This window comes from Neolamprologus multifasciatus, chromosome 4 (genome assembly GCF_963576455.1).
Source record: "Neolamprologus multifasciatus chromosome 4, fNeoMul1.2, whole genome shotgun sequence".
Classification (NCBI taxonomy): domain Eukaryota; kingdom Metazoa; phylum Chordata; class Actinopteri; order Cichliformes; family Cichlidae; genus Neolamprologus; species Neolamprologus multifasciatus.
Genome location: NC_140442.1, coordinates 26,570,447 through 26,585,949, shown reverse-complemented (window position 1 = coordinate 26,585,949; position 15,503 = coordinate 26,570,447). Strand labels below are relative to the sequence as shown.

At 40.9% G+C, this 15,503-nt stretch overlaps 1 protein-coding gene across 2 annotated transcripts in view; it reads left to right on the top strand.

Annotated features, from left to right (window-relative positions):
• Window positions 1–1,386: 1,386 nt before the first annotated feature.
• Window positions 1,387–15,503, top strand: part of slc25a23b (solute carrier family 25 member 23b) — a 34,237-nt gene continuing 20,120 nt past the window's right edge. Inside the window, exons 1-5 of one of the 2 annotated variants that reach the window (XM_085157172.1) lie at window positions 1,387–2,112; window positions 8,048–8,171; window positions 8,291–8,378; window positions 11,815–11,926; window positions 12,207–12,365. In XM_085157172.1, coding sequence (XP_085013298.1) covers window positions 1,900–2,112; window positions 8,048–8,171; window positions 8,291–8,378; window positions 11,815–11,926; window positions 12,207–12,365 — 696 coding nt within the window. In that variant the 5' untranslated portion in view covers window positions 1,387–1,899. The remainder of the gene's footprint in view (window positions 2,113–8,047; window positions 8,172–8,290; window positions 8,379–11,814; window positions 11,927–12,206; window positions 12,366–15,503) is intronic. The other variant, XM_085157171.1, reaches the window with a different exon arrangement.

The window sequence follows — 15,503 nt, the reverse complement described above, 5'->3', positions numbered from 1 at the left end:
TTTTTCTGACAAAGTTGTATTTTTACTCAGTTGTATATAGCATTTGTATTCTATTTTTATCCTATTGTATATTTTATTTTATTCTATTGTATATAGTATTTTATTTTATTTTTTATATTCTATTCTGTACAGCTGTGTACAGAATATTATTCTTATTGTATTCCAGTGTTCTCCAGTTTTTGCTATATAACTTTGCACTGTCCACTTTCTGCTGTGACAAAACAAATCTTCTCTTCTCTTCTCTTCTCTTAAACGAGCAGGTACAGAAAAAGCCTCCACAAAAAGGCCACAGATCTATTGCCTTGTTGGGATACTCTTCAGAATGGCTTCAGCCCAGGTCAATTATTTATGGGGCACCTGCTTCATTCCACTGTGCCAACCTTAGAAATGAGTCAATAAGTGCCAGCATATGCATGAGCTCTGCTACCATCCACCTGGGAAACAGATGTGGTTGACCAGCACCAAAGTGACAGGGACTGTAGTGTGTGAACATTCAACACCACTTACACTGAGCTGTACACCAGTTTATTACAATGGGGACCACAGTGTAGAACAGGCTGAGCAGTTTTCAAACCATGGAGAGTGGACTTGTAAATAAATAATGTGTAAATAAGAATTAATTCTTGGTTTGAAAAAAAAAAAAAATCAAAATGGTTCTACTTCAGTAGTGCCACTTTGATACCACAACAATCCTTATGTTAGTATGTATAATCAATTTGTTGCTATGTGAGGAGGGGCAGGGGATCCTCCGTGATGTTTTTTTGCAGTAGAGGGTTACAATGCTAGTAACTGCATGTCGCAGGCAATAAAAGCTCATTCGCTACCACTCATTTTCCTTGAATACAAACCTCTTAATAATCAGTACTTATTAAAACACCTAATTTTTTTTAAACTATCCTAGATGAAAGTTAGAAATTTTAAATGCTTCTTCACACATTGTCACATGCATAGTCTGGAATAAACCTGTAATAAACACTGAGCTGATTACATGATTCTTATGTAATTCCTTCTTAGTGAAAGTGATGCTTTTTCTGCCATCTCCCTTTGTACAACCATCCCCAGTGTTCCCTAAAACTTAAAGGATGTGTTGAATATTATAATCATGTTTTATTGTGCTGATTGGTAGTGCTAAACAGCTGTCAAAACCAGACTATATTTTGTGCTTTAGTGCGGCTCTCCTGTATACATCCTTCCCGTAAATACATGTGTACAGAGGAGGCTTCCCACAGTTACAGCGTGGTCCTCTGTACCACCCAGTAAAACATGGAAGCGCGCCAGACTGTAAGAAGGCTGGCTGTTGATTTGATTTGGCTCCCTGTAAAATATCGCAAACCTAATACAATCGCGTGAACTCGGTGAACTTCTCTCGTGCACTGCTGTTAGTGCGCGCGCGTACGCTGAGGCAGTAGGAGCGCGTGCCGTCAGTCCCAGGGGACGATGAATATGCGGAGGTAGACTGCGTTTTACTCACTCTCCCTTCAAGTGGGTTTGAGGTTTTCGTACCATTTTTTAAGTGCAAGTAGGAGGTGATGTTAAGCTTCTGGCGCGCACACAGATGTGTTTCTAAAAGCCTACACTGCGGTAGAATGAGCGACTCATTTACGACCTTCTACTATGACGGAAACTTAAATTCAGCTGAATGACTTTATGGATTAGCGCGTGCTGGGGAGGACTGGCTATGTAACTGACACGGGGATTAATCAAGCTCGTCCAAACCGCATCCATCCATCTGGAAGGAACGTTAGTCTCTGCAGACTCCGTTCTTCTCCATTCATCCGTTACTATGTAAGACAATGGTACCAGTTCCTCTGCAAAAACACGCGCGGTTGCTTAGTTTCTGATGCTTGGCTGTGAAACAATCAGTCGATCAGCACCAAAACCCGGTTTTCTCCATTTCATATGGGCGAAGACGAAGAGTGCTCCAGCGCCCCTTCACGCCGCGGAGGAAATGCAGAGAAGGGAAAGAGCGGAGCCGCTCTGGACCCAGAAAGAGAAAAGAGGTATGCGGAGCTGTTCGAGCAACTGGACTTGAATAAAGATGGCAGGGTTGACATCAATGAACTGAAGACCGGGCTGGCAACTCGTGGCTTACAACTCCGAGAGGCTGAGAAGGTGAGCAGGTGTTTTTAATGCGGCACAGGCTGAGGCAGACGCACGCGCACGCAGTACGTGAACTAGTTTATAGTGTTTGTAAAAAAAAATAAAATAAACTTATCTTAAGGGTAAAGAGTGTGGAAATGGTTTCTTCTATATTTTTGATAGTTTAAGTTATCTTTGTGTGTTTGTGATGTCTTACTGAGGACACTCGACGTCAACGTGGTATGTCCTCCAGTTATGTCTCTGAACAGAAGAATGAATAGAAGAAAAGAACTAACTTTTGAAATCCTGATCGTAAAGAAAAATAATATAAGGGATTGAGCTACTTTATGCTGGGGAGTCTAACAGCTGCATCCCCATTTTAAACCAATGTCAGAAATGGCAACAGTCTGTTGAAATAAATCAACTTTGTCACACATTTAGCAATAAGTCCAAGTTTAATGACATCGCTCAGTTTTTCTTGGACTCAGTAAATGAACTTTTTCTTCATTAGCCATTCGAATAATACAGGGGATACTATACGCTTTATATATGGACTTCTGAAGATCCACAAGATGCATGTGGGTTATACCCATGAAAACCTTGCCAATCTTCTCTGCCAGTGACAAAAACTTATTCTGCTACTGACTCTTGTTGGGTGCTGTTTATTGAGTTGGCTAATTGAAGACATATTGGCAAATAAAGAATTTGTTAATTTAATAAGCAAGGGCCTCGGTATCATATGGAAGAACTATACAGCCTGGCACCTCCCCCTCATGCTGGTCACCAGCTTGGTCACACACTGCTGTGGGATGGCATTCCGTTCTTCAACTAGTTTTTTTGCAAGTCAGCCTGTGTGATTGTGTTAGTCATTCTGGCTTGAGCAACATGTCCAAGCTGATCCCACAAGTGTTCAATGTGGTTGAGATCAGGACTGCAGGTAAGCGATAGCATCCTCTCCAAATTCTGGTGGTAGTGTCTAATAAACTCCACTCTGTGGGGGTGAGCACTGTCAAAGTTCAGTCCCAGACTGTTGAGATATAGGATTGCCATAGAGATGGCCTCCAATAATGATAAATCTTGTTTTTACAGTGAGGGAGATGCCGCTGAACACAATCACACTCTCTCCAGCAAAAGCTGTTACCAATGATTCTCTGCATCTTCTCCACACTGTGATCCAACTGCCATAGGCAGAATCTGGACTCGCATAAGGTTCCTCCACATTTTCAGCTTCCAGTGAACATGTTGTCAAAGCAAGAGTCAATAGCAGACTAAGGTGTTTAGTATTGGCAGAGAAGTTTTGGTAAGTTTTTCATGGACTCATCCCACATACTCAACTCTGCTATTCAACCCACAGATATATTTTCCTTACAAATGTGGCACCATTTAAAGTGAAATAACAGGCTTTCCAGTATAAGATTTATCGCCAATTAATGTTACAACAAGAAACAATTGAGCATGCACACATTTTCTTACTCTTTAAGAAAGTTTAGTTGTGTTTGCCTCAAGACATAGCTCAGGTACTGAAGCTGGGCTTTACTTACCTTACTTACTGTACCTCTGTACTCTGCACTGTAGACTGCCAGTGAGTCCAGCTGTTTTGCTGAACCTTTACCTTCTGACTGTGAATACTTTAAAGTGCCGAGGATGACGGCGTGGTGGTGGAGTGGCGGCTCCACGTGAACATATTTCCCCAGTGCTTGCCTCTTGTCACTGGCTCTCTGTTCACTTCTGAATTGGTTGATTGATTTTAAAATTTTATTGTTGACTTACAAACCCTGGAATGGACAGGATCCTGGGTATTTGTCTAACCTCTTGCAGCCTTATGCACCCTCTAGATCTCTTAAATAAAATTATCTTTTTAACACAATATGAAAATTATTTGGTACTAATGTTATAAGTTACAAGTTATTTGGTACGAGCTATTTTGTACTTCTATACAGCACTTTGGTCAATGTTTCTGTTGTAGTAAAATGTGCTATACAACTAAAAAATAACTTGAACTTAAACGTGGGAGACGTTCAGTTAAGTTCAGTGTAATTTTACAAATTATTTAGATATTTACATTACAGATCGTAAAGGTAAAATATATTTTTGTCATGGTCCCTGGGTCTTGGACACAGGGTTTTGATCTTTTTCCTGGATCATGATGTATTTTTGGGGTGTTGAGACATGATTTATGTTCAATTGTTATATTTAGTCCTTGAGTGTGGTATTATTTCTCAGTGCTCCTGAGTTAGTTTTCTTTGCTTCTTGTCGCCTCAAAGCGCTTTATATTTTAAAGTAAAGACCAAAACTACAAAGAAAAGAAAGAAAATCCCAACAATTATATGACCTACTATGAGCTTTGATGACAGTGGGAAGGAAAAACTCCCTTTTAACAGGAGGAAGCCTTCAGCAGGATCAGGCTCAGGGAGGTGTGGCCATCTGCCGCGACCGGTTGGTGGTGAAGGATAAAGACACACTGTTAAAGAGAGCCAGAAATTTATGATAAATAATAATTAAATGCAGAGAGGTGTCTAAACATACTGAGTGAGAAAAGTGACTGAAGAAGAAATACTCAGTGCATTGTGGAAATCGCGCAGCAGCCTTTACCTATTGCAGCATAACTAAGGGAGGATTCAGGGTCACCTGATCCAGCCGTAACTCAGCAAAAATGAAAGTTTGAAGCCTAATCTTAAAAGTAGAGATAGTGTCTGTCTCCTGAATCCAAACTGGAAGCTGGTTCCACAGAAGAGGGGCCTGAAAACTAAAGGCACTGCCTCCCATTCTACTTTTAAATACTCTAGGAACAACAAGTAAGCCTGCAGTGTGAGAGTGAAGTGCTCTAATAGGTGATATGGTACTATAAGGTCATTAAGATAAGATGGGACCTTGTATGGCAAATGGTAAATGCCTGCATTTGTATAGCGCTTTACTCAGTCCCTAAGGACCCCAAAGCGCTTTACACTACATTCAGTCATTCACCCATTCACACTCACATTCACACACTGGCAATAGCAAGCTACGTTGTAGCCACAGCTGCCCTGGGGCGCACTGACAGAGGAAAGGCTGCCGGACACTGGCGCCACCGGGCCCTCTGAATGTATGTGAGGAGCAGCATTTTAAATTTGCTTTCAGGAAAGTTTTCAGGAAACACTGTGAAATGTTCAGTTTCTAGGCCATATGTCAGAGCAAGAGTCTAATAATAAATCATAACAATGTCCTGTTAAGTATTTTTAAATGGTAAATGGACTGATTCTTATATAGCGCTTTTCTACTCTCCCGGAGTACTCAAAGCGCTGTATACAACATGCCTCACTCACCCATTCACACCCACTTATACAAGCACTTTTAAACTCAAGTGCAACTAATAAACATTCATACACATTCAGCCAGGAATCAAACCACCAACCTTCCAATCAGTAGCTGATCTGCTCTACCACCTGAGCCACAGCCACCATTTTTAACATCTACATTGACATTAAAATCACCCACAATACTTATTTTATTTGTGTTGAGCACTAAATTTGATAAGAGTGAGAAATCAGACAGAAACCTTGAGTAAGGCATAGTGGACAATAGATATCAACAAATAAAACTATTTTTGAGTTTTCTTGGGTGGACAAGGCTAAGCATCAGGCTTTCAAATTAATTGAAACTCCCTGGGTCTGTGGTTTATTAAAAAGCTGAGGTGCAAAGCTTGCTACCATATCCTCCCTTTGCCTGTGGTTTATAGATTCTGACATTTAGTATAACTCGGGGGTGCTGATTCATTTAAACCAGGGGTGTCCAAACTTTTTTCACTGAGGGCCACATACATAAAAATATTGGAGGGGCTGGGCCACTTAATAGAAATTAGGTATATAACCTTAACTTTAGTGTATTAAAGTTAGAAAAATCACTTAAAAGTGGTCGAATATATTACATTGTTGAATATAATTAAAGACAAAACTGCCTTCATCACAGCTTTCCATAAATGGATCTTTATTGATTTATTCAGAAAAAGCTTTGGTAGCTCATTCTCAGAACAGCAGCCTCAGATTTCTTCTTAGACAGAAGATTTACAGTACAGAGAAAAAACAATAAAGGGGAAAATGGGACGGGTACATTTCAAGTTTGTTATTTAAGTTATTAGGCTTAGCAACACACCTATTAACGTTCGTTTGAAACCGTTATCAACATTAACAGACTGAACTGGACTTAATAACAGGAGTGCATAAAATTTTAGTAAATTATTCTGGTGAGTATCAGCTGCGCTGGGTATGTAAATCGGGCCATCCAGCTGCGGTGCTGATCGTACGCCACTCGTGCCAAAAATCCGGACAAATGTCACTTGATCAAGGAGCAAATCTGCATCAGGTGAGATCAGCTGACTTTGCGTGTGCGTGCTCTGTGCACAGCGGTGTGTATTCTGTGTGTTAACAAGAAAAGCGCATATAAGAAAGTGGTGCGCAAAAACAGGGTAGTGACAGATTTGATGCGCATTACTGATATTTGAAGCATGTGTACCTGCACATTAACACATGGGTACTGTGGAATATATTTTTTACTCACCTAAAGTGCTCGTGCTCTCGTCCACTCCCCGCAAAAAAATAGCAGCTGTGCAGTGTCTGTGGCATCGGTGCTCTCATCGCATGCGATGGAGTAAAAATCAAAAGCACAGCTGACAAGTCTTCAACAACTGGATTTCTGGACATGCTGACGTTGTTGAAGTCCTGCACTTTTTCCGGGCACATTATTTCGGTGACTTTAACGAGGCCATGTTTTATGAGGTCTCCATCTGAAAAAGGCTTGCCATGTCTTGCGATGAGTTGGGTGACCTCATAGCTGGCTATTGTAGCCTTTTCCTGGACCTTTTGAGCACGAAAAAAATACTGTTGCTGACCCCGCAGGAGAGCTACCCTTTGCTTTAATTTCTGCTCTCGCTCAGCACCAGTGTAGGATGCATAGGCCTAATGTTTGGTTTCATAATGACGTCGTACATTATACTCTTTCATAACTGCCATAATTTCAGTGCAGATCAAACAGACACACTTCAACTTGAATTCTTTGAAGAAATATTCACTCTCCCACCATGTCTGAAATTTTCTGCATTCACTTTCTACCTTTCGCTTCTTTGGTTCTGCCATGTTTGGTAACTTGGGGTAAATTTCTTCTGTGATTGTCCTTTTTGGTGGAGCAACTGCCTTGATCGACAGTAGCTCCCCCTGGTGTTAAAACTAAGAAGTGCAATACACTCAAGCAAAAGTTGAAGTGCGGGCCATATTCTATTCTATTTATAAAGTTACTTGCGGGCCAATTAAAAATGGATTGCGGGCCGCAGTTGGCCCGCGGGCCGGAGTTTGGACACCCCTGATTTAAACTAACATAATCATCATGCTGTAACCAGGTTTCTGTAAGATTTGTTAATCAATTATTAATTGATGTGCTAACGGGCACTTAGAAAAGAGAGATTTAAGGTTTAATAATCTAGATTTTACTGTTTTACTTGTTGCAGTTGAGAATAATATGTTGTTCTTTCTTTGTCTTTTTTTGTGTTTAAATCATTTTTGCTGATTCAGTGAAATTTGCTAGTTACCAGCACTAATGTCAGGGCAGTACACTGATTAGTGTGTATTTCCTGGATAGCTAGTTAGCTAGCACTTTTACGGTTAGCTACGTTAGCTAAAATGGTCGTTCAGTCTGATTCTTGCTGCTGCTCCTAATGAGGAATTTCTGTGTCTGTATTGTATTTGTTAATATACTGAACAAAGTTTTGAAATAAACTCACCGTGGCTCCTTGTGCTCTGTGGTTGTGAATCCAGCATGGTAGACAGGACAATGGAAATGGACTGGCTGACTTCAACTCTCTTCTCCTCACTATTTACACTCCCTCATCCCACTGTTTGCCCCATGTCATTTACATTGTGAGCACATCCTAATTTGAGCCTTTTTTTTAGCTTTAATTCCCTGTTTACTCTGTGCTTTCTCTCTTTCTCTGGACTTACAGATAGTCCTTGAGAGCGACACCAACCATGATGGTCTGCTGGATTTCCAGGAGTTCTCTCAGTACCTCCAGACTCACGAGAAAAGACTCTGGCTCATGTTCCACAGACTGGACCGCAACAATGACGGTGTGTGCATGCTTAACACACAGTAAATACACCAGTTCTGTCAGTTGCCCCGCCCATAAATATAATCTTTACAGGCCCCAATTTCCAATGCTGTTTGTACTCTCTGATGTGTTTGGTAGGGCAAATTGATGTGGGGGAGATCCAGCACTCACTACAAAAGCTTGGAGTGGAGGTTACCATGGAACAGGCCTCCAAAATACTGCAGAGGTACCATGTCTGAAATGGAAATTTGATTTTGTTTGCATTTCTTTACACAGTGATCTATTACAGTCAAGTCTTCTCCATGGTTTCAACAGCTCCATTGGCTCCCATTTCACCTCCATGTCAATTTCAAGATCCTGCTTCTCACTTTCAAAGTGCTTCATAACTTTGCTCCTCCATATCTATCCGATCTTCTCCATACATACTCACCCCTTCGTACACTCCGCTCTTCTTCAACTTCTCTTCTGTCAGTTCCACCTGCTCGCCTGACTACCATGGGACTCAGAGCCTTTAGTTGTTCTTCCCCGAGACTTTCGAATGCACTTCCATTTGCTCTACGGACCACACACTGTCTCACCACTTTTAAATCACTACTCAAAACCCATCTGTTTAGAATTGCATACACCTGATCTGTCTTAGGCCATTTTTACTTTGCTCAGTTGTTATATTTGCTTTTATACTTTTATGACTGTTTATGTCTAAATTTTATCTACCATGTTTGCTATATATACATTTTTCTTATGTTTTTTATGGTATTGTTTACGTGCTACTGTAAGGTGACCTTGAAAGGCGCCTATAAATAAAATGTATTATTATTAGTATTAAGGAAATAAAACAAATGCGCTACAATGTATAAAATATTCAAAACAAAAAAATCGTAATTATTTGATCTAATTTAATTTGATCTTTAATTTAATACATTTCCTAGCACATAGTTCAAATATGAGAGTCAGATTTTACACCATGTGCCATTGTAGCTGACTTGGTTGAGCAGGTGATCCATATGCCAAAAGTCTACAGGTGTCTGGGTTTGATTCTATCTCCCTTGTGCTTGCCCTACTTTCCAGTATAAAAAAGGTTAAAACTACATAAATGATTTAAACTCAACTGGCTAAGTCGGAGGATTAGCTTTGAGGCACTAAAGGATTAAGGGAGTTTATTTACAAAGCCAAAGATTTTGTGGCAGTGGCATTTGTGAAGGCCGCATCTTAAACAATCAGTAGCAGTTAGTGATAGAACTGAACTTTCAGGTGAGTTTCCAACTGGAGAAGGGCCCAGGGACAAGGCTGGCATACAGCTGGTTAGCACATGAGGGGATTTAGGACACAAAAAGTGCACGTAATAGTAAGGATTTAGAAAAGCAGCTACTTGACTGCTGTAATCAGAGGATGATGAAGTGTTAATATCAAAATATTACTAACAGTGAAAAAGAAGTGCACAATAAAAGAAAATAATATTAATGGACTTGGGTTGCAAGATGGCACCTGTGTTTGGCTGTGCCTCTGCCTCTGTCTATGTGTTTGTTTATTTTACATATTGTGCAAGTATTTTTGGTACAGTTTTGCCCGCTGTCATCTCCCTTTTAATATATGATGCATCTGATAAAATCTGCTATGGATAATTTTCAGAGTCAACAAAACGAGGTAGCACTTCGCCTTTGCTTAGGAGGCTTCGTCAGAGGAAGCGGGGGAAAAGAGCTGGTTTCTTTGTACCACTTTGTCGGCTTTGGAGAGAAGCAGGTCTTTGGGAGCTTCACTCCTGGGCTGCTGCCAGGCAGATTCACCTGAGGCTTGTTGGGGCTGACCTGTTTTTCACACTGTCATCTAAAAGTGTGGAAAGCCATGGGAAAAATCTATTAAAAACAGGCCTGTGTTGAGCTGGAAGGCTCGGGTTGATCAGAGTCAACTGGCCTTCTATACCACCGGAGTGCAGGTGTAATTTGGCAAGCCTTGGATTGCTTTGGAGCGCTTTGAGTGCTCAGAGTAGAAAACCACCATATAGGAACCAGTCCATCTGCCATTCGCAGATGTGGGCAGAGAAGCTGCCTCTGGCTAGGAGACGTGGCAGCAGCGGGAGGCCTTTTTTCTCCTGAAAGAAGGAGAAGGTGGAACCAAAGGCAGATGACTCCCGGTCTTCTGCCCATAGCCTGCTTAAAGTAGAGTGGCACAGTCCCCGTCTTGAAACAAGTATTTATAATCTTGATGGCCGAATTACATGAAAGACTTGTTTTAAACAGGTGAGAGGGAATGATGTCAAACAGATGGCACCTCCAACAACTTGCCTCGTACATTATTGGATCTGCGCATCCTTAGAAAGTAAAGTCTGCTCATCCTCATCTTGTACAGCATCTTGTACACTGTTGGTTCCTCCAGTCAGGTGAAGTACCTGTAGCCATCTCCGTTTTCCAACTCTTCACTCGCCATGTTGATGGGCCTAGTTGCAGTGTTTTTTTTCCTCCGAAAGTCAGCCAACATGTCATTTGTGTTGCTGAAATTCAGAAGGAGGTGATTTCTTCTTTCTTCTTAATACATCCAACCACTGCAGTGTCATAAGAGAACTTCTGCAGGTGGCATGTTTCAGTCTTGTAATGGAAATTTGAGGTGGACAGGAATTGTGACAGGACTGTCCCCTGTGGTGCCCTAGTATTACTAACCACCACATCAAACAGTGGTACAAATTGTGTTACAAATTAAGGGCTCTCTGACAGATAGTCAGCAATCCAGGAGACAATAGAAGTGGTGAGGCCCATCCTGAGCAGCTTATTATTTATCAGAAGTGGGTGGATGGTATTAAAGGCACTGGAAAAAAAACATGATTCTAAAAATGCCACCAGTACCATCCTGTTAAGAGTGAGCATGCTGAAAGAGGTAGATAATCACCTCCACAAGAGGGTGGTACGCAAACTGAAAGGGGTCAGGGGATGTTTCACCTGCAAGATATGATGGACAAGAACCACTCTCTAGCACCTTCATGACATGTGACATCAAGGCATCTGGTCTGAAGTCATTAAGGCCAGAAGGAATGGCTTTCTTCGGTACCAGTACTAAACATAACGTCTTCCATAGTATAATGTCTTCACCTTTTACAGCAACAAACTTAGGTTGAAGAGATACTGCAGGGGGCAGATGGTTGGGCATCACAGGACTTCAGGACCCTGGAATTGATGCAGCCAAGGGCCTGGAGCTTTAATTTAAACCCCTTTTCCATTAGTACCTACTCGGATCGACTTGCCACGGTTCGCCACAGTTTTCAGGGTTTTCCATTAGGTGATACTGTAATAATACCTGGTACCAGATACTAAAATAGTATGTGCTCAGAAGGGGTTCTAAAGCAATCTGAAGAGGTACTAAAATGCATGGCACCAATTGGCCGGTCAGTGGCATCACTTAATGAGTTACGAGAGTGTCTCATTCGCCAAAATCAAAACTGCTATTTTTTAAACCCGGCATCAAGGGAGATGGCATAAAGGGGGCAAATACTCTTTCACAGCACTGCATGCTTGCCCGTATGGTGCTTTTGCCCATGGCCATTTGGGACCCTTGTGCTTCTGAATACATCTGTTATACAAATGTCAGAAGATGTGATGTCACTTTGTCATCCAGTTAATGAGGGCGAGAAACAGTGAGCATTAACCGGCCCTAACCTTCTCTCTTTCTCCCAGTATGGACAGAGATGGGACTATGACTATTGACTGGAATGAATGGCGTGATCACTTCCTGTTCAACCCTTTGCACAACATGGAGGAAATTGTCCACCACTGGAAGCACTCCCATGTAGGAGGTTTTTTTTCACTTTTAAATGTTATAAGTGATTATAAATTATTAATAAATGTTAACATCCTGACAGTATTTATATTTTCATGCTAATGGGTTATTAGGATGAAAATATTTGGTAGTATTTGGCAAAACATAATCAAGTTGAACTGTGAACTACACTGTTTTCATTCATACCTCATATAGATGTAGATTATGTAACAGTCATGTGTTAGCAAGATGCAGTGGCAAAGAACGAGCAAACACAAACACAGTTTCTACCTTTCTAATGTTGTTTTAGATGTTTGACATCGGGGAACACCTGACAGTGCCTGATGAGTTTTCAGAGCGGGAGCGACAATCAGGTTTGGTATGGAGGCAGCTGGTTGCTGGAGCCATGGCAGGGGCAGTGTCCCGGACAGGAACTGCTCCACTGGACCGTCTCAAGGTCTTCCTGCAAGTGGGTATTCACACTGTCCTGCCACTGATACACACATTTAGTTTACTATATAATGACCTGAAAAGAGCCAGAGACATTAGTCGACTTAATGCTCTGTGTAATTTCCAGTGATTGTTGTTATTGCTACACCCAGTCCTTAACGGACACATATGTGAAACTCCACCTCTGTGAAGAGGTTTTTTTCTAAAGTATGAGTTTTGAACATTTGAAGCCTTCTTATAGCCTCTTCAGCAACAAGATTACCTTCCAGCTTTACAGCAATTACTTCCCCGTCTTTGTATGTGCATTCTGAGTAGATGCCTCCATGTGGTTCTTCACACAAAACTAAAACAAAGACAGATGCCAACAGGTAAGAAGGAAGAAAAACATTAATAAACATTGAGAAAAAAACACTAGATGATCCATTAGAAGTTCAAAAGACCAAAATACGATACAGCGAAGGTGCAAAGGAGTGTTCTTTGGACAGGCTGATCCATATGAACACCAAGATTGGTCACTTTTGTCATTGGCTGTGTGCGGCAGGCAGGAATAGAGGACCCAAATACAGTCTCTCTGAGAAAGAGAAAAGTGACCGGAAAATAACAGACGTGAAAACATAAGTGAGACAACGAGATACAAGAACACAGGGAAGGCACCATAACAAAACTGAGAACTACACATCAGGAATACTAAATATAACTAGGGGAGCTAGAAATACAAAATTAAATAATAGAAACACTAAATCAAAGAACGTAGATGAACAAAACCGTTTTCAGAAGCCACTGGGCAACTGTGGGTGCTTCTGACTTGAACCAGTAAATTGTTATCATTTTTCATGCAGTCATGAGGAGGAAATGAAGGAGAAAGCGCTGCTCATAGGAGAAACCATCAGGAAAGATATCCAAAAAAAAGATCAGAGGATCCATTGGGAGGTTGACTGACAATATGTTTTGCATAATGTTCTTAACATCCATCCAGCTCTGTTGTATGCAAACACAGTCCCAAAAGATATGCGTCTGGTTCCCCCAAACCCCACAATTTCTCCAACACTTATCACCAGAGATGGGCAGTAAAAAATTTTGAAAAAAGTTGGAAAAAGTAACACGTTACTGTAATCCGATTACTTTTTTCAAGTAGCGAGTAAAGTAAGGGAATACTATTGCAAAAAAAGTCATTAGATTACTGTTACTTTCCTGTAAGCACGCTGCGTTACTGCGTTACTAAAGCCGTGATTTTTTTGCAAGAGTGTCTCATGACAATGACGTTCGTGTGTGCTATGCGACGTTCGTGGCAACAGCTGTGTGCAGATCAACAATGGATAATATATAGAGTGCGGGAGAGCGTATGACCGTGCAGCGTTTAATGCGTGGAAGTACTGACCTTACTTTGAGTTTGATTCCGTAAAAAGTGACAAAAACATTAGCGTCCACTGTTCACTGCGTGGGAAGAAAACTTATTTTTACAGCGAAAAAACCCCCTAAACTTCAGAGCAAGCACCGAGTATGCTGCCACGGGAATGTGAAATTCACAGATTCTTCCACTGACCGCTGACGCACACCTGTACCAGGGCAAACCTCCGCCTGCCGCACTCTTGCTAAACAGGTAAAAATAGAGCAACAGGACCGCTGAGTCTTTGATTTTATTTATTTTCTGCTGTGTTTCACTTGCATCTATTTGAAAGAGTGAGTGTAAACCCCAAAAAAATATTTTATTTTATATGTTGGAATGTGCAGAAAATAGGTTCAAATGTTAAACAAATTTCTTCCAGTCAGAGAATGTTGCGTATAATTTAATTTTTGCTTGATGCATAAAGTTAAAAGATTAAAACTAATAAAACAAGCTTTAAAAAGAGACTTTTTCCATTTGATTACATTTTGTATGATGGATTATGCAGAAAAAATAGAATTGGGCTGAAAGATCTATTGCTCCGTGGAGTCAAGGAGGCCATTTACGTGAAAAGGGAAAGAGCATCTCTGAATCGAGGAGGGGGCCTAAGGGTACATCTTTCGCCATCTTACAATGCTGTGATTGCAGCCATTCCCCAACTCTCTGCGAATGGTACTCATGGCCATTGATCAGTGGTCTTTGATCAGTGGGTTTTGGTCAGTGGTTGTTGATCAATGGTCATGAGAATTTGCATAATTATGATTAAGGAACTGACCTCACAGCCCATTGTTCCTTCAGTGGGCTGGTTTCAGTCATTATGCAAATGTACTGTTTATAAGATTGGGGAAACCTGCAGTCAGCTGAGACTGAAGAAGTCACTTTTATGAGTGACAAAACGTTTCTCCCAGAAAACGCTACGTCCACATGAACAGAATCAACTTTTGGAGATCTATTGCTTTATTACCTATTCAGGTTGTAAATCATGTTTTCAAAAAGTAACTAAGTAACTAATTACTTTTGGAAAAAAGTAATCAGTAAAGTAATGGGATTACTTTTGGGGTAAAGTAATCAGCAATTAGTTACTGATTACTTTTTTCAAGTAACTTGACCAACACTGCTTATCACTGACACTACTTTTGGAAAGAAAGGTTTTCAGTGGAGTTCTAAAATCTTAATTTAACCTTTCTCCGCCCATCTCTCAAAACTCCGATCTGACAATGATGGAAGGAACTCAACATTTCCATTTACGGGAACAGCTTGAGACATGATTGAGTCTGACCCTTGGTCGTTTATTCTGCCAGATAAATTTAGATGTAATGCTTTCTAATAATTTGAATGCAGACTGTGGGATCAAAATGGGTAGGTTCTGAAATAGGAATAATAGGCTTGGAAGAATATTCATCCTTATACATTCAATCCTCCCCATAAGAGTGAGTGGGAGTAGGTTCCATCTGTCCAAGTCCCTCCTTGAATAACCGATCATAATTGAGAGCAAGTAACTGATTGGTTTTAGGAGTAATAATTATCCCCAAGTATCTAAAACCCTGTTTAGAGTGTCTAAAAGATACAAGATGATCTAGCTGTGTGGGCCAGTTCCCAACAATCATTAATGTTGGGTCTGTGTTTCCACATGCCCCGCTAGTTTAGAAACTTATTCCTCATAAAGAACACAAGACATAACAGAACATCTTCAACCGGCCTTTAACTCGCTAAAGAGGGAAGCCTTGGTCAGAACCAGGCGGTGGAGCAATGCTCCTCACCTTTCTCTAGCCC